The sequence below is a fragment of the Nicotiana tomentosiformis genome, chromosome 3 (genome assembly GCF_000390325.3).
Source record: "Nicotiana tomentosiformis chromosome 3, ASM39032v3, whole genome shotgun sequence".
In the NCBI taxonomy this organism is placed as follows: Eukaryota; Viridiplantae; Streptophyta; class Magnoliopsida; order Solanales; family Solanaceae; genus Nicotiana; species Nicotiana tomentosiformis.
Window position 1 is genome coordinate 130,658,214 of NC_090814.1, and position 22,931 is coordinate 130,681,144.

General features: G+C 36.7%; 1 protein-coding gene across 1 annotated transcript; it reads right to left on the minus strand.

The window, feature by feature from the left end:
- Positions 1-19,176: 19,176 nt before the first annotated feature.
- LOC138908499 (uncharacterized) lies at positions 19,177-20,732 on the minus strand. Its single transcript, XM_070199171.1, has 6 exons — positions 20,538-20,732; positions 20,319-20,445; positions 19,972-20,250; positions 19,713-19,829; positions 19,530-19,634; positions 19,177-19,407 (listed from the first exon to the last, which is right to left on the minus strand). The coding sequence occupies exons 2-6, from the start codon at positions 20,340-20,342 to the stop codon at positions 19,177-19,179; spliced, it is 756 nt and encodes a 251-aa protein (XP_070055272.1). The 5' UTR covers positions 20,343-20,445; positions 20,538-20,732.
- Positions 20,733-22,931: the final 2,199 nt, after the last annotated feature.

The window sequence follows — 22,931 nt, forward strand, 5'->3', positions numbered from 1 at the left end:
TGATTTAGGGAAATGACAACGAAAAATAAAGATAATAATACTGCAATATTATTATTTGCAAGCAGATACACGAATTGGCTTGAGTCGTGCTGGGCACTGTCCTAAAATACTATTTCAGCAATGTGAAATGTTTCCTCAGGATTAAATAAGCCCATCTCTATTTATTTAGAGGATACAGAAATTACCAAAATTAAATTTTCAAATCCAGCAACTAAAAAAAAGGAATAAGACCAACTAAATTCGAAAGAAAGATAAAGGAAAGAAAGAACAGAGGCATAAGGGAGAGAAGAAGTAGAAATAGGAAGCATTTCTATTGCATCATCATTAGGGAATGAGTGCCTTTTTATAGGCTTATAAATAGTTTTAAATATAGATAAGTGTCCATACACTTGTCATTAATTCCCTTTACAAATTACCACTCCAATGTTTCTTTCCATGCATAGTGACACTTGGTTTAAGATATGACACCTGGACTCATTTATTTTGAAAATACTGCCACAATCTCTATATATTTTCAAAATAATAAAAAAATATAGAATAATCAGACTTGCTAGATTTGTATGGTTCACATGCAGTAGGTTTGGTGTCTTCTGGACTATGAACCAAATGTAGACCAATAAAATTTAACTCACAGAATTACTAATGAAATATAATATTTTTATAAACTAATAATTCTTATTGTAAGTTAGAGATTTTATCAATCACATTTTGACCTTTGGTAATTTTGTTGTTCAACGCGATTTTGCGCTCAATAGGCCATGCGCGTGCCTGGTTATTCATGAGAGCTCTAGAGACTAGGTCAAAATCTCATAAGAGTGGCCCACTCCACTCTCATATAGGTGAATTCATCAAGTGTATACTGCTTTTAAATACACCATCCAAACAGACTATGAATTTCATTAAGAATTATAACTCAGCCTCTCAATTAGTAGCAGTCAAGCACTCTCTTTTAGTGCTTCAGTGCCAATATCGACTTGTTGTTACCCATATAAACCTACTTTATGGGATCTCTAATCACATAGGTTGGGTTACCATATCTATTGATAACATGTCGGCCTTAACCCCATCTCTATTGAGGTTTGAAGAATTAATTTTCTTCCCACAGGTTTAGTCAGAGGATCAGCCAAATTGATATCTGACTTCACATAGTCAATGAAATTTATTCCATCTCTCAATAGCTGTTTTATGACATCATGTCTCAATTTTATGTATCTACTTTTACAATTATAAGATTTATTCTTTGCAATAACTATTGTCGCTTGACAATCACAATGCATAGACACAGGAGGCAATACGTCCTTTATTAAAGGGATATTAGCTAAGAAGTTTCTTAGCCACTCAGCCTCAGAACCAGCTATTTCCAGAGCTACAAACTCTGATTCTATAGTCGATTTAGCAATGATCGTCTGTTTAGCTGATTTTCACGATATTGCACCACCACCAAGGGTGAATACATAATCACTAGTGGATTTTGTTTCATCTGAATCAGAGATCCAGTTTGCATTACTGTACCCTTCTAAACTAAAAACAAATCCACTATATAGGATACCATAATTTATGGTTCCTCTCAAATATTTAATTAGTCTATCCAATCCAGACCAATATCCTCTGTTGGGATTATGAGTATATCTACTTATTCTACACACAACATAGGCTATATTAGGCCTTATAAAGTTCATTAAATGCATCAGACTCCTAATAATCTGTGCATATTTAGACTGAGCAACGGGTCACCATTATTCTTTTTTAACTTAGAATTAGCATCAAAAGGAGTGCTCACAGATGAGACATTAAAATATTCAAACTTCTTAAGAAGTCTCTCAACATAATGTTCTTGTGACAATATTATTCCATCTTCACTCCTTATAAATTTAACTCTCAATATTGTATTTACTTCATCCAGATCTTTCATATCAAAATTAGCAGACAAAATTAATTTAGTACTTTGCACAATATTTAAACTTGTACCAAATATAAGCATGTCATCAACATACAGACATATTATCACATAATTATTGTCTACCACTTTAGTATAAACACATTTATCTATCTCCAATAAAAAAAACAGTCTCTCGGTAAGACTTTTTCAAATTTCTCATACCACTGCTTAGGAGCTTGTTTAAGGCCATAAAGAGATTTAATTAATTCACAAACTTTATTTTCTTGTCCATGAATGATACAATCTTCAGGTTGAACTATATAAATTTCTTCTTCTAAATCACCATTTAGAAAAGCAGTTTTGACATCCATTTGGTGGAGAAAGCTTACGGATTGAAGTTAAGGCAATTAAAACTCGAATAGAAAAAATTCTAGTCACTGGTGCAAATGTATCAAAATAACCTATATTTTATTTTTGAGAAAATCTTTTTTCTACTAACTGAGCTTTATATTTATCTAAAGATCCATCGGGATTAAATTTTTTTTTGAAAATCTATTTACAACCAGTAGGCTCTGCATTAGGAGGTAAATCAGTTAAAATTCATGTATTATTTTTCAAAATAGAATCGATTATAACTTTTATTGCCTCATTCCAATATTTAGCATTTGAAGAAGATATAGCTTCAAAATAATTTGATGGTTCATTATCGACAAGAAAAGTTTGAAAATCATTTCCATAAAAAAAATATTCTTTTCTAGACATTTTGCTCCTTCTCAGTTTCTCATTAGAGGTAATTTCACTATTTGTTTCAACAGGTGTATGAGAAATTTTATCAGACAATATATAAATATATTCAAAGAACTCAGCATTCTTTATCTCAATTATAAATTATAGTATTGCAATCAAGCACATCATTTTTTAAAACAAGAAATCTATATGCAACACTATGTTCAGCATATCCAATAAACATGCAATCAACAGTTTTAGAACCTATTTTTCTCTTTTTAGGTTCAGGCAAAAGAATTTTAGCAAGGCACCCCCACACTTTTAAATATTTCATGTTAGGTTTATAACTCATCCATACTTCATACGGAGTTTTGCCAATTCTTCTATGTGATATTCTATTTTGTAAATGACATGCAGATAAAATAACTTCACCCCACAAATTATCAGGAGCATTAGAACTAACTAATATAGAGTTCATCAACTCTTTCAATATTCGATTTTTCCTTTCAGCTACTCCATTTGACTCAGGTGAATAAGACTGAGTCACTTCATGAATTATTCCATTATTTTCATAAAATTCATTCAAAGATAAATATTCTCCACCTCTATCAGATCTAATTCTCTTGATTTTTTTTACTAAGTTGATTCTCAACCTCAATTTTATAAGAAATAAAAGTATTAAAAGCATCATCTTTATTTCTAAGAAAATACAACTTAGTATATCTAGAAAATTCATCAATAAAAGTCACATAATATCTTTTACCACCTCTAATCATATTCTGCTTCAAATCACCTAAATCAGTGTGAATTAAAGATAATAATTCAGTTTCTCTATTTACAGAAAAATAAGTCTTTCTAGTACTTTTAGCTTAGCACATGTTTCACACTTGTCAATATTATTTGAGTCTAAACTAGATATTAATCCTAGTGACTGCATTTTCTTTATATACGCGACATTAACATGTCCTAGTCTAGCATACCACAAAGAAATTGACTCAACCATATAAGCAGAAGAAGATGCACTTTTATATCTAGTATCAAAAATATTAAGCACAAATAAACCATGGTTACAATATCCATTGCCCATAAAAATATTATTTTTGGCCAGTACGACCTCATCATTCTCGAAAGAAACCTTCACTCCAACTTTTCCTAATGATCCCACAAAAACCAAATTGGTTTAGATAAGCATGCAACACATCACTAAATGCTAGAGTTTTACCAGATGTGAGCTTGAGACGAGTTTTTCCTTTCCCAAGAACGCGAGTTGTTCTTGAGTCACCAAGATAAATAGTTTCTTCTCCTTCCTCAACTTGGGTATAAGATAAAAATTCATTTTTGTCAGCACAAATGTGCCTAGTAGCACCAGAGTCCATTACCCAATTTCTCACATTGGTCATATTATTTATTTGGAAAATGACCGCAACAATTATATTATCCGCTTTAGTCAAATTTAATTTTGACTTAGTGAGATTGTCATTTATCTCAACTCTTCTCTTGCATTGAGGTGCATTTTTCTTGAAGGTTTTAATATTAGCATTGGATATATAACCATGTCTATTTACATACTTGTATTTTGATATCAATGTCTGCTCAAGTTGTTAATACAATAACGTATTTGCAACACCATGGATATCTGGCAGGCCACTGACATTATACTTTTGGCCTATTTATGCCATTGTCTACTAAAAGTTCCATTCTGCTTTTTCCGTAATAAGAATTAATTTTTCGACTCTACCTTTTCCACGTGTCTTTATATTACTGGTTCTTCTTTACTTGACCCTATAATTTTTTTAACCCTGATTATGTATAGTTAACCATGTCCAATCCGATAAAATCCAACCATCTTTTAACCCAACCTCTAATTCCTTGTCACGATCCAAAATCCAACTAGTCGTGATGACACCTGACCCAACCCGCTAGGTGTAACAACCCGACTTGTCGTTTCAAGAATTTAAGTCTCGTCCGGCAGCATAAGGCTCGAAGCAGCTTCGTATTACGCGGATTAACTTGCGTGCATGGTTGAATTCAGTTACCGGATGATTCAAAGTGATTTGGGACACTTGGTCCCTAAAAAGGAAGCTTAAGTCTTAAGATTTTGACCGTAGTCATAACTATATGAAGACGACTCCGGAATGGAGTTCTGTCGATTCCGTTAGCTCCGTATGATAATTTTGGACTTAGGAGCGTGTCCGGAAAATTATTTGGAGGCCCGTAGTGGAATTAAGCTTGAAATAGCGAAACTCAAAATTTTAAAAAGTTTGACCGGGGGTTAACTTTTTGATATTAGGGTCGGAATGCGATTTCGAGAGTTGAAATAACTCCGTTATGTCATTTGAGACGTGCCTGCAAATTTGACGTCATTCCGGGTTGATAGGTTTCGGCACGAGTTTTAGAAGTTGGAAGTATTGGAAGTTCATAAGTTTGATTCATGGTGCGATTTGTATTTTCGGTATTATTTGATATGATTTGAAATCTCGAGCAAGTCCGTGTTAGGTTGTGAAACTTGTTGGTATGTTTAGACGGGGTCCCGGAGGCCTCGGGTGTATTTCGGATGGGCTACAGACCATTTCCTTCTATTTTTGAACTGCTGTTTCTGTTTTCTGGTGTTCTTCTTCGCGTTCGCGAAGATCACCTCGCGTTCACGAAGTGTTACTGCTGACCACCTTATATTTCTTCTTCGCGTTCGCGTTCACGTTCAGCCCATCGTGTTCGCGCAGTTTTGTCTTTTCCTCTACCGCATTCGTGATTAGACACTCGCGTTCGCGAAGCTCTTCATGGTAGCCTCATGTTTCTTCTTCGCGTTCGCGAAGGTTTCTGACCCTTGTGCTTCGCGTTTGCACTCCTTCCCTCGCGTTCGCGAAGGGTTTTTTCTGGGAAGCCTTACTTTCCTTCTTCGCGAACGCGAGCCTCTCTTCGCGTTCGCGATACTTTCAGACTTGGGCAGATTTTAAGTTTTCCAAATCGAGGGTTAGGCCATTTTTATCACATTTTGACTTGTAGAGCTCGGTTTTGAGCGATTCCTTGTGGGTTTTTCAAGCAAATCGATTGGGTAAGTGCTCTTTACCGAGAATCTATTTATTTCCATGATCCTATCTTTATTTTTATCATTTAAATTATGTTTTGAGTTGAGGAAAAGGGTGGTTTTTGAAAAAAAATTTCAAAACAAAAAATCACGATTTAAGGGACGAAATGGATTCGGAATTTGATAAAATTGGTATGGTTGAACTTGTATCGGAATGGGTGTTCGGGTTTCATGAAAATTATATCGGGTTCCGAGAGGCGGGCTCCGCGTTGGCTTTTGTTGACTTTTTGGAATAAATTTTTAAGTCGACGCATTATTATCCGGAATTATTTTCAATCAATTTTAATGAAGCTATACAATTAATTTGGATAGATTTGAGTTGTGTGGAGGTCAATTCAAGCAAGAAGGCTATTTTGGAATATCGGCCTAACTTCAAAAAGGTAAGTGTCTTGCTTAACCTCGAGTGGGAGAATTACCCCTTAGGCATCGAGTCTTATGTGCCATTTGTGAAATGTAAAAAGTCGTGTACGCTAGGTGACGAGTACGTACTCGGCTTATATGTGTAATTTTTATTAAGTTAAAATCTTGAGCATATTGTGTGATAAATTAGGTAATTATTGATATATATTTAATCATCTATTTGTCGTGCCTAAATTCTTGTTGTTGTTGAATATGTTGTTATATGACAATTTAATGTGATTGTTATTTGATTATTTATGTAATTCTGTGAATTTGTTGGTTTGATAATTATTGGAATTGAATTTCATTATGGATATTTCCTCTGCAAATAATTAATTAAATGAGCTTGAGAATAGGTGTTTATATAATTATTGAAAATTTGAATTTAATGAAGACTTTACTTTATGTTGGGTAATTTCAATCTCTATTGATTGTTTTTGGGTATTGTACATATTGTGTGGAGCTTTTGGGGTATTTATTGTAAAATTAATTAATTTTGTTATTATCTTTGGAATTTAGTTGTGGCCATTGGGCAAATTGTGATATGAATTGATTTTATTATGTTGCCGTATTAATTTTTCGTGTAAATTATTGTGTTGTGTGAGTTATTATTTTGGGGAGATAAGGGTGGTATTTCACCATTGATATTATGTGGGTATAAGGGTGGCATTTCACTGTTGTTGTGTTTGTTGAAATATTGTCTGAGCGGAGCGATAAGGGTGGCTATAGGAGCGATAAGGGTGGCAATAGGAGCGATAAGGGTGGCTATTTATATTGTCTGGGCAGAGCGATAAGGGTGGCTATTGTCAGGGACGACATGTGATGATGTGGGTTTGTGGTGTTGATGATTTTTTTGTGTTTATTTTTATACCTTGTGCAATTTGTCTTGTTTTTGGTAAAATGATAACAATCTGATTTGTATTTAAATTGAGAGCCTGTGGCTATTGCCAGGCGAATTATTAAATGAAATGTGGGCACGAGGTGCCGTAAACAAATAATGAGGATATTTGGCACGTGAATTGTCCGTACAGTTGAGATATGAAATGTGGGCACGCGGTGCTGTGATAAAATGATAATGATATTTGGCACGTGAGTTGTCCGTCCAGTTGTGATATGAAATGAGGGCACGAGGTACCGGAAAAATATGATGATTTAATTATGGGCACGAGGTGCCATGGAAACATGAAAAATGGGTTGAGACTCGTGTTTACGAAAAATATGAAAATGGGTTGAGACCCGTATTTTTATGATTTTGAAATGAGGTGTCACATGGTGACTCTTTAATTGAAAGAATTATATTCAAAATATTTATTTGGAAGGATTTTTATTCAAAACGAATTGTATTTGAAAGATATTTATTCGACGAAATTATATTTGAAAAAGAGTTTTATTCGTAAGAATTATATGTGAAAGATATTTAATTGAAGAACTTGATTTAACTGGGTGTAATTGTATTTATTAATTGTTGAGCGATATTAAATAGTAATTTTATTGTCTTACTGTGCATATCATTGGTTGTTTGATGTTGCCTTAATGTTATTTGTTTCCTATTATTTTGTATATTATATTGCACAGGTTATTAGACTAGTGGGTGTCTTGACTGTACCTCGTCTCTACTCCATTGAGGTTAGTCTTGATACTTACTGGGTACCGACCGTGGTGTACTCATACTACACTTCTATATATTTTTGTGCAGAGCCAGGTATTGAAGATATCGGACTTGAGCAGAGTAAAAGCGGGATCGTAAGGATTCAAGATATAGCTGATTAGTCGTTGCAGTCCCTTGAAGTCTTTTTATTTCATTGTACTGTTAATTTTTAATCAAACAATATTGTGTATTCGGTCCTCGTGATCATTTCATGTATTCAGTTAGAGTTCGTGACTCAGTACTACCAGTCTTGGGTGGTAGTTGTATTCATACTTGTTTCCGCTGTCAGTTGTGATTACCTATTTAATTCAAACAAAAAAAGGCTTCAAAATGTAATTGAAATGCATTTTACTTAATTTCAAAGTTTCAGACCTAAATATAAAATTTAATGTTGATACAGAGAAAGAAGGTAATTAACTATTTGATTCTTACCTACTACTACTGTAGGATAATTGACAATAGGGAATTTTATATATCTGAATTGAAGAATTAATAACTTGTAAAGAACCCTAGAACTTTTCGTGCGTGAGAAATTTCGTGGCTGCCTCTATTTCGTATAAGGCTTTAAGCCCTTTTGATGTGTGTGAGTAAACAGAACGTGAGGCGTTCTGTTTTGTTTAAGGCATTAAGCCTTTTGTTTACTCCTTTTGCCTTGCACACCCCTTTATGGGCTAAAGCTGTCACGTCCTTTTTTTTAATTATTTTTCCTTTTATTTTTTGACTTAACTAGTATTTAATTATACCTATTTTTAATAATTAATAATATTAAAATTATTAATATTCCCCTAATTGTATATCCAATTATTTATAAATAGAGAAGTAACAAAATCAATCACAAGGGTTTAAATTCGTAATAGAAGTATAATTTTTATGCACTCAAGGCAAGATTTTAAAAAAATAAATACTATAATTAGCGTGTGTTGAAACTTTTATAGATTTGTGGAGTATTACAATCTTCCCTCCTTAAAAAAATTCGTCCTTGAATGTTGCTAGCACTACTCACTTGAACTTCTTAAGTTTTCTTAGCGCTACTCCCTTTCCCAAGGGACTCAAAATTTTGGCTAACTCCCTAAATTTTCAAACATTTCGGCAGAGTCTCCCGTGTAAATGGGACTATTCAAAAAACTATCCCTGTCACAAATACCACAACTACACCAACCACAACTAAATATATCATAACAGGTCATTCATAGGCACCATACACAACTCATAAACTAATTGCTCATACTCCGGCAAGGAGGCACCACAATAACCAACCAAAATCTAAAGCACAACACTTCAGCAAAAAGCAAATAACTTTAATGCATTAAATGTATAGTATTACTTGCAATAGTTTCTTAGATTGTAGGGAAATGACACCGGAAAATAACAATAATAATACTGCAATAATATTATTTGTAAGCAGATACACGAATTGGCTTGAGTCGTGCTGGACACTGTCCTAAGAAACTATTTCAGCAATGTGAAATGTTTTCTCAGAATTAAACAAGTATATCTCTATTTATTTAGAAGATACAAGAATCAGCAAAATTAAATTTTCAAATCCATCAAATAAGAAAAAGAATAAGACCAACTAAATTGGAAAGAAAGATAAAGGAAAGAAAGAACAGAGGCGTAAGGCTTAAGGGAGAGAAGAAGTAGAAAAAGGAAGCATTTCTATTGCATCATCATTAGGGAATGAGTGCCTATTTATAGGCTTATAAATAGTTTTAAATATAGACAAGTGTCCATACACTTGTCCTTACTTCCTTTACAAATTGCTACTCCAATGTTTCTTTCTATGGGTAGTGACACTTGGTTTAAGTCATGACACTTGGACTCATTTATTTTGAAAATATTGCCACACAAGAAGCTATGGATACTACGACAATAGCATTGTGCTTCCTGAAGATGCAAAAGTTGATGAGATCAAGGCTGAGATGAAAGATGTGTCTTGACCCTCACTATTCCTAGAACTGAGAGGCCTAACAAAGACGTTAAAGAAATTCAAGTCTTGTGAGTTCCAAAATGTTATTCAGTGTTTTTACTTCCAAACCTGATCTAGTTTTCGTTTTCCAGTCCAGATGAAAATAAATCTGTACTACTAGTAACTATATATGTACTATGTTTTCTGTTATTTCTTTCGCCATTCGAATAAAAGAGTGCTATGCGTGTTCCGACACTATGTCTTCATCAAGAGGATTGCTACAGTGCTATTTTCTTTTAAAAAACCAAGACTAGTTTGTTGAGTTTAATTAAAATACATAAAAATAGATAAACTTTTTGTGAATCTATTTAGGTGTCAACATTTGTTTTCTGCAACTCTGTTTCTTGGTTTTGCCACTTGGAGTATATATTACGGAAAAGGCCTAAAAATGTCACTCAACTAACAGAAATGGCCTATCTATGCCATCCGTTAAAAGATTGGTTTATACGTGCCACTAACCTTATACCGTGATAGAAACATAATTACTTCAACAACTAAGTATAATCTAGCAAGGACAAAAATACATGTTAACTTATATTTAATAAATGAGATATAAATGCCAAGCCAAACCTAGGTTTATATATATTGTTCCTCAAATAAATAAGGATACTTCTTCCTCATATCTTCCTCGACCTCCCACGTAGCCTCTTTTGAATCATGATTACTCCACAAAACTTTTGACCTCAACTTTCTTACTTGCCTATCAAGAATTTCTATAAGTACCTCTTCATAAGTCAAGCCTTCTTTAATTTCTATGGTGTCGGCAGGTATTATGTGTGACTCATCATAAATGTACTTTCTAAGCATAGACACATGAAAGATAGGATGAACAGAGGACAACTCAATGGGCAATGCTAGTTCATAAGACACTTTCCCCTTCGTTTCTATAATTTCATAAGGTCCGATAAATCTAAGACTAAGTTTCCCTTTCTTACCAAACCTCATAACTCCTTTCATTGGTGAAACTTTCAAAAACACTTTGTCACCAACCATTAACTCTAAGTCACGATGCCTCTTGTTAGAATAGGACTTCTGACGATTCTTAGCCATTTTCATCCTTTCTCTTATTAGCTGAACTTTCTCTAAGGCCTCACAAAACAACTCTGGACCGATCAACGGCACCTCTGCTGCTTCAAACCAACCCACTAGAGACCTACACCTTCGCTCATACAACGCTTCATAAGGAGCCATACCAATGATGGACTGATAGATGTTATTGTAAGCAAATTCTATAAGTGGCAAGTGATCATCCCAATTACCTCCAAAATCTATAACACATGCTCGCAACATATCTTTGAGAGTCTAAATGGTCCTTTCTGCCTGGCCATCGGTCTGTGGATAGAAAGTGGTGCTCAAATTGACCTTGATACCTAATCTTTTCTGAAATGCCTGCCAAAAATACGCCGTGAACTGATGGCCTCTGTCAGATATGATTTAAACTGGAGCACCATGCAATCGAACTATTACGTTGATGTAGAACTGCGCATACTGCTCTACGAAATCCGACGTCTTTACTGGTAGGAAATATGCGGATTTTGTCAATCGGTCTACAATAACCCAAATTGAATCATGCTTACGGTATGTGTGAGGCATACCTACTACAAAATCTATATTAATCATCTCCCATTTCCACTGTGGTATCTCTATATCTTGAGCTAGGCCAGCAGGCCTCTGATGCTCGACTTTGACTTGCTGGCAATTCAAATATTTGGCCACATGATCTGCTACTTGCTTTTTTATGTCTTTCCACCAATACAACTCTTTCAAGTCAGGATACATTTTGGTAGAACCTGGGTGGATAGAATACTTCAAGTTGTGAGCTTCTTCAATTATGGACCTTCTAAGACCATCTACATCACGCACACACAACCGATCATTCAACTTCAAAACACCATCACTTTCGAAAGTGAAAGCAGTGATTTCTTTGTTTCTGACTTCTTCTTTTAACTTCGCTAAGTACAGATCTTCATCTTGTTTAGCCTTAACATGCGCAACAATAGAGGATTGCACTAAGGCATAAGCAGTTATACCTCCTTCTTCGGTCTCATCCAATCTAATTCCATCATTTGCTAGTTTTTGAATTTCTCAGCCCAAAATTCACCTTTGTACCGCAAGTGTCACGACCTAAAATCTCACCCGTCGTGATGGCGCCTATCTCGATACTAGGCAAGCCGTTAATTTCACTAAACCACAATTTCTTTTAAGTTTGAAAATATAATATTTAAATACAATACAAAATCTCCCAAATACAAATACGAACACTCCCCAAAATCTAGTGTCACTGAGTACATGAGCATCTAATATGAATACAAGTTTGAAAAATATATTCTATAATAGTCTGAGACCAAGTACAGTAAACAAAGAGATAGAGAAGGAGAGACAAGGTCTGCGAAAACACGGTGGCTACCTCAAAATCTCCTGAAAATCAACCGCGTGAAAGGATCAACACCCGCTGTGTCCGGGTACACCTGGATCTACACACGAAGTGCAGGGTGTAGTATGAGTACAACCAACTAAGCAAGTAACAATAATAAATAAGGAACTGAAGATAGTAACGAGCTACACAGTTATGGTTCATTTTCAGTGATTCCAGCAAAGAATAAACATGCTATCAAATCTGGCAGTTTAATGTCAAATCAATTTTTATACAGTTCCTATTCATGTAATCCGTATATCAACAATCTTTCAGAGATTTCACAACAATGATAGATAGCAACTAAGTGCAGCAACAAATGGAAATCAAGTACAACCTCTTAGGACACCAATCACTCACTGGGCTCCCAGCCCTCATCACTCACTCTCAATGGGTATCCGCACTCACTGGGGGTGTACAGACTTCGAAGGGGCTCCTACAGCCCAAGCGCTATAATCTTCACGGACAACTCACGTGCTGCACGGACAACTCACGTGCCATAATATAAATATTTGGATCCGCATGGCCAACTCACGTGCTGCACGGCCAATTCGCGTGCTATAGTATAATATCTCACAATCAGGCCCTCAGCCTCACTCAGTCATAAAGCTCAACAATCTCTTGGGCTCTCAACAATCATGAAATCAGCCCAAACAACAATGATATGATACATCAATAATGAACAATAAAGACTGAGACAAAATAATCAAGTAACTATGATTGAGTAAAAACAACAATTTAAGCAAATAATTCAACATGTACACGACTTCTGTGGGTCCCAACAATACCAAAATATAGCCTAAACATGGTTTCTAACCTGACTTATAGTCAAATTACCACAAAAATTAGAGAACACATAATTATCAACAAGTTATTCAACTTTACAGTTTCCACGGGACGGACCAAGTCACAATCCCCTCAGTGAACGCCCACACGCCCATCACCTAGCATGTGCGTCACCTCCAAAATAATCACATGATACAAAAATCGGGGGTTTCATACCCTCAGGACCAGATTTAAAACTGTTACTTACCTCAAACCGTATAATACTTTATTCTGTTATGCCTTTTCCACGAAAATTGGTCTCCGAAAGCCTCGTATCTAGCCACAATTAATTTAATTCAGTCAATACCCATTATTGTAATTAATTCCATAAGGAGATACTAAGTTTTCCAATAAAATCCGAAATTAAGTCAAAATTCGCTCGTGGGGCCCACGTATCGGAACCCGATAAAAGTTATAGAAGATGAACGTTCATCCAACCACGAGTCCAACCATATAAATTTTACCAAAATCTGATACCAACTCGAACCTCAAATCTTCAACTAAAGCCTATGAAGATTTCTACCATTTTCAACTCAATCCTTACCCATTTGAACTTAACAATCTTTCCACAACCTTATTGGTATGTATACATAATACTCTTACACCCAGGAATCATATTATAAATCACCTATTTTTACTCCAAACCTGAAATTGAAGAATTGAGGAAAGAAATTCTTACCTCTTTGAAGCCCTAGCAAGATCCTTGTGAAATCTTCAAACCTCGAACAAGAATCGATGGATAAATGACTAAGTCTTCACTTTCTCTCTCTAAAATGCTCTCACATCTCTCTAAAATATCATATTTTGGCTAAAAAATGAGCTTCAAGGGCTATAAATCGAAGTTGGGTCCGGTTAAAAATTAGATAGAATGGAAGCTCCGACGCAGTTATGTGATCGCATAACAGGTATGCGGTTTGCATACCTGCCGCATAATTTGGCCTTCAAAGTTGGGCATTACTGACCCGGTCTGCGATCATTATGTGGTCCGCATACTTGTTCTGCGGTCGCATAATGCACCGCAAAACAGGTCTGCGGTCGCATAGCATACCACAGATTTTCCTCAAATCTTGCCCCTCTACTGATCCACTTTGCGACCATTATGCGGTCCGCAGAGTGATTCTGTGACCGCATAGTGGTCGCAGAAATGACCCTTTTCCGACAAACTTTTCCTTTACACATCGGTGTATTGTTCAACCCAATAGGCCCAATAACGAGTTCTGAATGCCGTCAATTTCTATAATCTTTGTACTAATTGATCTACCTCGGCACTACCAAACCTTAATTTTCTTAGCGAAATTTCTCCGGGGTCATTACACATAAGTCAACATCCGTTCAACCTTTTCAACTTAAATTCTAAACCTTGGAACTAAGTGCTCCAAATCATTTCAAAACCTCACCGGACCCAAACCAATTACCCCGGCAAGCCAAATAACAACTGTAATTCACAATTTGAGCAGTAAATGGGGAAATGGGATTATAATACTCAAAACGACCGGCCGGGTCATTACAGCAAGATGGGCCATGACACCCATTGACTTCCTACTAAGTGCATTTGCTACCACATTAGCTTTGCCCGGGTGATAAAGGATATTGATGTCATAATCCTTCAATAGCTCGAGCCACCTTCTCTATCTCAAATTTAATTCTTTCTGCTTGAAAATGTACTGGAGGCTTTTGTGATCTGTAAACACTTAAGAATGCTCGCCATAAAGGTAGTTCCACCATATCTTTAATGCAAACACCACTGTTGCAAGCTCCAAGTTGTGTGTTGGTAGTTCTTCTCATTATTCTTTAACTGCCTAGAAGCATAAGCAATAACCTTTTCATCTTGCATAAGAACACAACTGAGACCAACTCTGGAGGCATCACAATACATTGTGAACCGACCCGAACCTATCGGCAAGGTTAATACAGGTGCAGTGGTCAACCTCTTCTTTAACTCTTGAAAATTCTACTCACAAGCGTCTGACCACCGGAACTTAACTGCTTTCCGAATCAACTTAGTTAATGGAGCTGCAAGTAAGGAAAGCCCCTATACAAACCTTCTAGTAGCCAGCTAACCCCAAGAAACTCCTAATTTCGATTGGCGTTGTTGGCCTTGGCCAATTCTTCACTGCTTCTGTCTTCTGAGGGTCTACTTTTATGCCTTCACTAGATACCATGTGGCCTAAGAATGCCACTAACTGCAACCAGAACTCACATTTTGAAAACTTGGCATAAAGCTCATTCTCCTTCTAGGTCTGCAAGGCTATCCTGAGGTGGTCTGCATGCTCATACTTGCTCTTAGAATATACCAAAATATCCTCTATAAACACGATAATAAAGGTATCAAGTAATGGCATTAAAACTTTGTTCATGAGGTCCATGAATGCAGCGGGAGCATTTGTCACCCCGAAGGACATTACTAGAAATTCATAGTGCCTGTAGCGAGTTCTAAAGGTTGTTTTAGATATATCCACTTCTCTGATTCTCAACTGATGGTACCCCGACCTCAAGTCTATCTTTGAAAAGTACTTTGCACCCTGAAGTTGATCAAATAAATCATCAATTCTTGGCACTGGGTACTTGTTCTTAATGGTAACTTTATTCATCTGCCGATAGTCGATGCACATTCTGAGAGACCCATCTTTCTTCTTGACAAACAGGACTGGGGCACCCCCACGGTGAAACACTCAGCCTGATGAAGCCCTTGTTAAGAAGGTCTTTCAATTGTTCTCTCAACTCATTAAGTTCTGCTGGAACCATCCTATAAGGAGGTATAGATATGGGCTGAGTTCTTGGCATGAGATCGATGCCAAATTCTATGGTTCTTTTAGGAGGAAGTCCGGGAAGGTCATCTGGGAAAACTTCTGGAAATTCTCTAACAACTGGTACAGACTGAAGACCTGGTGGTTTTGATTATGGATTAATGATGTGAGCCAAATAGGCAATACACCCCTTACCGATCATTCGTTGTGCCTTAAAATAAGAAATAACCTTACCTACAAGCGATGCTGAACTACCCTTCCACTCTAAGACTTCTTTATTTGGAAATTGGAACCTGACTATCTTGGCACGACAATCTAACATGGCATAGTAGGAAGACAACCAATCCATGCCCATGATCAGCTCGAAATCCACCATTTCTAACTCTATGAGATCTGCCTCGATGTTTTGACCTTGGACTGAAACTATACAACCTCTATAGACTCTTGTGGCTTTCACTGACTCGCCAATTGGAGTAGATACTAGGAATGGCTCACTAAGTTGTTTAGGTTCTAGCCCGAGGTTAATTGCAAAGTATGGAGTCACGTACTAAAACGTTGAATCCTGGATCAATTATGGCATAAGCATTATGTGAGCAGACTAGAAGTATACCTGTAATAACTTCTGCAGATACCTCTGCACTCTGACGATCAAGTGTAGCAAACAAACGGGGTTGTCCCCCTCCCTGAGTAATGCGATCTGCACCTCTGCCTGCTCCATGCCCGACCTGATTATGAGAACCATGAGCCTGAGGTGGTGCAACTATAGTAGCTGAGGAACTAGAAGGACAAGTTGATCCCCCACTGAAATTACGTCGCAACTTTGGGCAGTTTGCCTTTATATGACCATTGTTTCAGCAATGATAGCAATCATGAAACCCGAGCTTGCACTGACCTGAATGTTGCCGCTTACATGTTCCATAAAGGCCTTGTTATTGTGAATGCTGCTCATCATGACTCTGGCTATGTGAGGATGATGTCCTAAAATTCTGATTCTGTCGAGACTGGTTTCCATAACTCTGAGTACGTCTTAAAGAAGATCCACCACCTGACTAATAACTGGACTGAGATGGTGGTAATGACTCCTTATTGGAGGAACCCCTTCCACCTCCTCTGGATGTACCATTGAACCCGCCTATTGTCCGGGCTTTCTTGTTATGCTCTTTTTCATCTCTCCTTTGTTGTTTGTCTTTTTCTAAGTGCTTGGCGAATCCCACAACAGAGGAGAAAGCTATCATTCATACCGTTGTAGTTGATGTCGTATCCTTAATGTGGTAAGCCAAACCACCAACAAACTTGCGGATATTTTCTTTTTTTGTCTTAACCATGTGAGGGGCATGCTTAGCCAAACTTATGAATTCCATGTAGTACTCTTGCACACTTTTATTTCCTTGCTTGAGTTGCTCGAACTATGTAGCCTTAGCTTTCCTATCCTCTTCTAGTATAAAATTAGCCATTAAGGCCTCTTCAAATTCTTCCCAAGTAGACGGACCATCATCTTCATCTCTTTCCTTTTCCCACATCTCAAACCAGGCGCCAACCACATCTGTAAGCTGGTAGGCACCCAGCTCCATAGCTTCATCATCAAATGCCTTCATCGCTCGGAGGGCTTTCTTGACACCCTCCAGCCATAACATTGGATCTTCATCAACTATAGTACCACGGAGCAATGGAGGACTCAGCTTTAAAAATTCATTCATTCTTGAGGACTCAGAATTGTTCTGTCTATTTGATTGAGGTGGAATCTCATCTCTTCTCTTGTTTTGGTTGGACATGAAGGCTTTAAACATCTCCATAGCACTATTAACAGCATTAAACATCTGACCCACCTCTGGAGATATAGCTGTCTGAGCCAGAACTGTTGTTGGGGGCAGCACTGGATCCTGAGGTACTGGCTCATCATGCTCCACCCCTTCTTCATGTTCAACCCGGGGTACTTGAACCACCTTTGTGGATTTACCCTTCCTTTTCTTAGTTGAAGCCTTCTTATTTCTACCTTGAGACACAATAGTAGCAATAGTTTCTTGAGCAGCATAGTGAGTGTCAGTGTCGGAGTTGCGAGTACGAGCCATTTCTGCGAGTTTTGGAGAAACGAATACATTAGATAATTTCTTTTGAGTAGGCTCTACTGCACAATCTAAAGTATGCAAAAATGAGACTTTTCCTAAATGCTTGAAGCCTCCTACTTATAAGTATGGCACGCTTCATACCCATAAATAAGACTTTACTGACACGGCATCATAGACCCCTAGGACTCCATATACCTGAGGCTCTGATACCAAGTTTGTCATGACCCATTTTCTGAACAAGTCGTGACCGGCACCCGATCGCTAAATTTAACCGGGCGAACCATCTGCACTTAATAAAACTATTATAACCTCCAATTTTATATGCAACAAGGCATTACTTTAACCAAATACTTTTAATTAATTTGAATATCTAAAATAACCAACTCCCAAACTTTGTTCGTAGTAACTACTAAAATACTGCTAAGTTATTATCAAAAATATCTGAATCTTAACCCACCAACTGTGTCTATGAACTCTCAATTGATAAACGGACGCACTGCTCAGGACATGAGATTGCCTGGCTAGTTCTCCAAGTAAATAAAGAAATAACTAAATAAAGATGACTCAAAGGATTACTCTACGAACAAAAGCAGAGCTTACCAAAAGCAATGGAAGAGAGGAAAATCCTAACCTGTAGCCTGCACGCCTGCAAAACCGGTTCCTACGTTGTACCGCAGACAAACGTAGGTTCCCAAAAGAGAACATCAGTACCATCCATTGTACTCAGTGAGTCTCGACGACAGGGGACAAAACTTTAATAAAATATACATTCACTACTAAAAACCAACAAATTTGCGACCATCAAATCAGTTGGAAAATCATATTTTTCCGACGGATTTCCGACTGAAAAGTGTCAGTCGGAAAACACGTGGTCGCAATTTATTTGCGATGGAATCAGTCGCAAATTGAATAATATGGGATATTTGAATTAAAGTAATTTGCAACGAATCAGTCGCTGATTTTACGACTGATTCAGTCGCTTGCCAGAAATAAAACACAAATACAAACTTAATGTTTCGACCGATTTTGTCAAAAAATTTAAAAATAAAATTAATTTTAAATTAATTATTTCAAATGAAACAGTCGCAAATCTTGAATTATTAATTAATTAAAAAATTCAAAAATTCTACATGTGCGACTGATTCAGTCGCAAATCTTAATTAAATATTGTTAGAAATTTTCAGTTTGCGACTGAATCAATCACAAATCTAGGTAATTTCTGGTGAAATCTGCGACTGATTCAGTCGCAAATCTGGGAATTTTTAAGCAGAATCATGTTGTATTTCTAATTACAGCACATGCCAAAGAAAACAGCCAACCAAACACCTAACAATTAACCAAAAACCTAATATAACAATCCAAATATCAAACAACCAACTATCAAAGTTGTCTCTAACTTCAACTCTAAAACATTAAAATAGCTTATTGAGAATCAGTCTCCTCCTCAGACTCAGAGTACTCATTGCAGCTCCTTTCTTGCTTTTCTTTTTTAATAATTTTTGGATCAAAGTCTGAGTTGCTTGAAATTCTTGCGATATTTGATCCACTTTTTGACGCATATCTTCCATGTCTTCTTGGGAAACCGATGCCCCACTGAATAATGTTGCTGGTGGAAACTGGAGGATGGCTGTACTCCAATCCCGTAGACTCAACCTTTATTTATTATTTTCGTGAGAAATAAAAGAAAAGAAAGTAAAAGAAGTAAAAAAACAAAAAAGCAACTTTCAAATTAATACCAAAATAGATAATTACATAATATTTATACCTTTATTCACGCCACCAGCCGTCTGTGTCCAAATTGCATTCATATCCTCGGGGGTCAGCTGAGTTCCTTCGGGCTGAGTTTTTCGCCATGCATGAAGACCAATATGATACTTGTCCTGAAATAAAAATAATACACGTTATATAAATAAAATAAACCAAGAAAAAATAATATAGTTTTGGTGTTGGGATCATACAAATGTCTCTGAAGCACGCGGTTCGATCCATCCTTCTCTTGTGTAGTCCTTTTTCTTCTTCTTGTGGGTCTCCGCAAAGACCTCAGCATAATTCACATTTGCCCCACGTTCCTTTTCCTGAAAATTAAGAAGTAATATATATATATATATATATATATATATATATATATATATATATATATATATATATATATATATATATATATATATGTTCAATTTGCATACTTGTAAAACTAAGAATATTTTAAAATAAAATTACCATTCTCAAACGATGGGCTGCAAAACTAATAGAACCTCCAGTATGCAATGATCCACCCTTAGTAGAAGCTCTGTTTAACTTTGCCTGTTGACTCTTCTTCTTCCACTCAGGGGTGTTCCACTTCGCCAAAAGTTGATTCCAGACATCTTCACGTATCCAATCAGGCCTGTTGCCATCTTTCCTAGCAACATGATGTGAATTCGATATCCGCTTCTGTGCTCTCTTCTCTAAGTTCTCATTCACCAGATTTTCAAGTGTTGGCTGCCATACACACCTAACCTGCAAAATTGAATAAATATTATTAGACGAATAAGGATAAGTATTAAAAAAAATTAATCTACTCTTACCTTAAATTGTTGCCACATATTCATTCTGATCTGGTACGGTATCTGTCTCCATGAATTCTACGGCTCATGAAAAAATGGCTTCATAGATTCCATCACCATATGCGCGGCCTGAAAGGATGGCAAAAATCTGCATTTAATTTAACATATAAAACGTCATTAGATTCATTATATGCAAAATTTTATTGAAAGTTTTTAAAAGGAAATTGAAGGAAAACTCACCCGTCGCCATAGGGAACGATAACCAGCCGATGAAGATGATCGCACTGTACAGTCCCTCCAGTACACTGTCTCACGGTACCATCAACTATAGAAGTACTAGTAGATGGGGATGCAGCTGCGTGAGATCCTCCAATATCCAAGTTAGATATACTTGGAGTGGATGATGATGGAGATGATAATTGAGTGGGAGATATATGAGGCACAAAAGATGAACCACCATGATGGCTACTATGATGGCTTGGAGATGCAATCGGTGGTGAGCCACCGAACTAACTAGCAGGATCACGCGGGGAAGAAGATGAGAAACAAGACGTGGGTATAAAATTAATGGTGGTCGAAGCTGAGCCACCATGATAAGGCATGTAGTAATACTGAAGTGAGCTAAGCGGTGGAGGGACTTTGAAAAAGTCAGATGACTGTGAAGCTGGCATGGAAGGACGAGGAGGCATAGGAGGAGGGCTCATATTTTGTGTTGGTGGAGGAAGTTGAGTTGGTCTAGGTAAAGTGTGTTTTTTCTTCTTAGATTTTTTTATTTCTTTACCGCGAGAATCCATTTGTGTAATGCATATAAAATATTTACATGTAAAAAAATTTAACATAACAAATATAAACATAAAGTATACATAATAAATATAACAATATAAACATAAAAAATGAAGAAGTCATTAATAATATAAAGTAATTTTATTACATATTACGATGATGCACATCATAACATATAAATACTAAACAAGTTATAAAAACATAAATATCTTAATTCTCATCACTTGTTTCATTTTCATTTTCTTCATCATATGATTCTTCATCGCTTGTTTCATTTTCATCAATTGAATCTTCGTCCTCATTTTCCATCGATGTTCCCTTACCATGCTCAATTAAAATTGATCATAGGACCGAAGGATCAAATTCTTTGTATAGGCCGTTGTTATCCTGTAATTCATCTGCTAATTCACCATCCACTAGTGTTTCAACAGTTGAAATATCATTTTGGTATGCTACATCCAATGCATTCTCAACTTCAACTCTACCGACTGTATAGATTTTATCTGTGATAACCAAAAAGGTCATCTTATGTTTTAAAACTTGAATCTGCGCTCTTAAGCATTAAAAATCTCTTTTTTTTACCCTCCTCGATTTGCGTGCACAGTCCGGGCATGTTTTCGAAAAGTTTTTATGTTGAAAATTGATGAAAATAAGAATTTATGCCTTAAAAGTTAATTTTAGTTAATTTCGATCAACCTTATTGGTAAACAGGCCCGGATCCATATTTTGACAGTTTCAGTGGGTCCGTATCGAATTATGGGACCTGGACGTATGCCCGGAATCAAATTCGGATGTCCCTAGCTCAAGTTATGAATTTTTGATGAAAATTAAAAGTTTGAAAATTAATTATTTTTAAGAATTGATTGATGTTTGGCATTGTTAGTGCCGGGTCCGTATTCTAGTTCTGGTGCCCGGTACAGGTTCATTATAATATTTAAGACTTATCTATGAAATTTGGTGAAAACGGAGTTGATTTGACGTGATTCGGAAGTCCAGTTGAGAAGATATGAACTTTAAAGTGTTCTTGAGAATTTCATTTGATTTAGTGCTAAATTTAGAGTTCCAGGTGTTATTTTGGCGATTTGATCATGCGAGCAAGTTCGTATGATGTTTTTAGACTTGTGTGCATGTTTGGTTTGGAGCACCGAGGGCACATGTGAGTTTCGGATATGCCACGGGATGTTTTGGACTTTCAAAATCTGATATTTTACTGCAGCACGTGTTCTGGCATGTCCTTCTTTGCGTTCGCGAAGGTACTCTCGCGAACGCGAAGAGTAAACTGGGCAGCTGAAGTTTTATTCTTCGCGAACGCGAAGGCTTTGTCGCGAATGCGAAGCGATGGGGGCGTTACCCTTCGCGAACGCATAGTGTTAGGCACACCTGGGGGAGGGTTGGTCGTTCCTTCATCGCGAACGCGAGCAATGCCTCGCGAACGCGAAGGCTAGGGGGGAGTAACCATTACGAACGCGAGCAGGATCTCGCGAACACAAAGGCTTGGCAGCCAGTACCCTTTGCGAACGCGACAGTGGCCTCGCGAACGCGATGCACACTGTCGCCCAGTGCGTAAAACAGAATCAAACACGGGTTTAAGCCATTTCTTCAACATTTTTCAAGAACCAAAAGGGTAGAGGCGATTTTCAAGAGTCATTTTCTTCCCCAAAGTGTTGGTAAGTGATTCTAAACTATTTTCTTTCAATTACCCATTATATTTCTTGAATTATCAACCTAAAATCTAGAGTTTTCATGGTAGAATTAGGGGTTAGGATGGAAACTAGGAATTTCAGAAATTTGGGGATTTAGACCTCAATTTGAAGTTGGATTCCAAAACCAATTATATATTCGGGCTCGGGG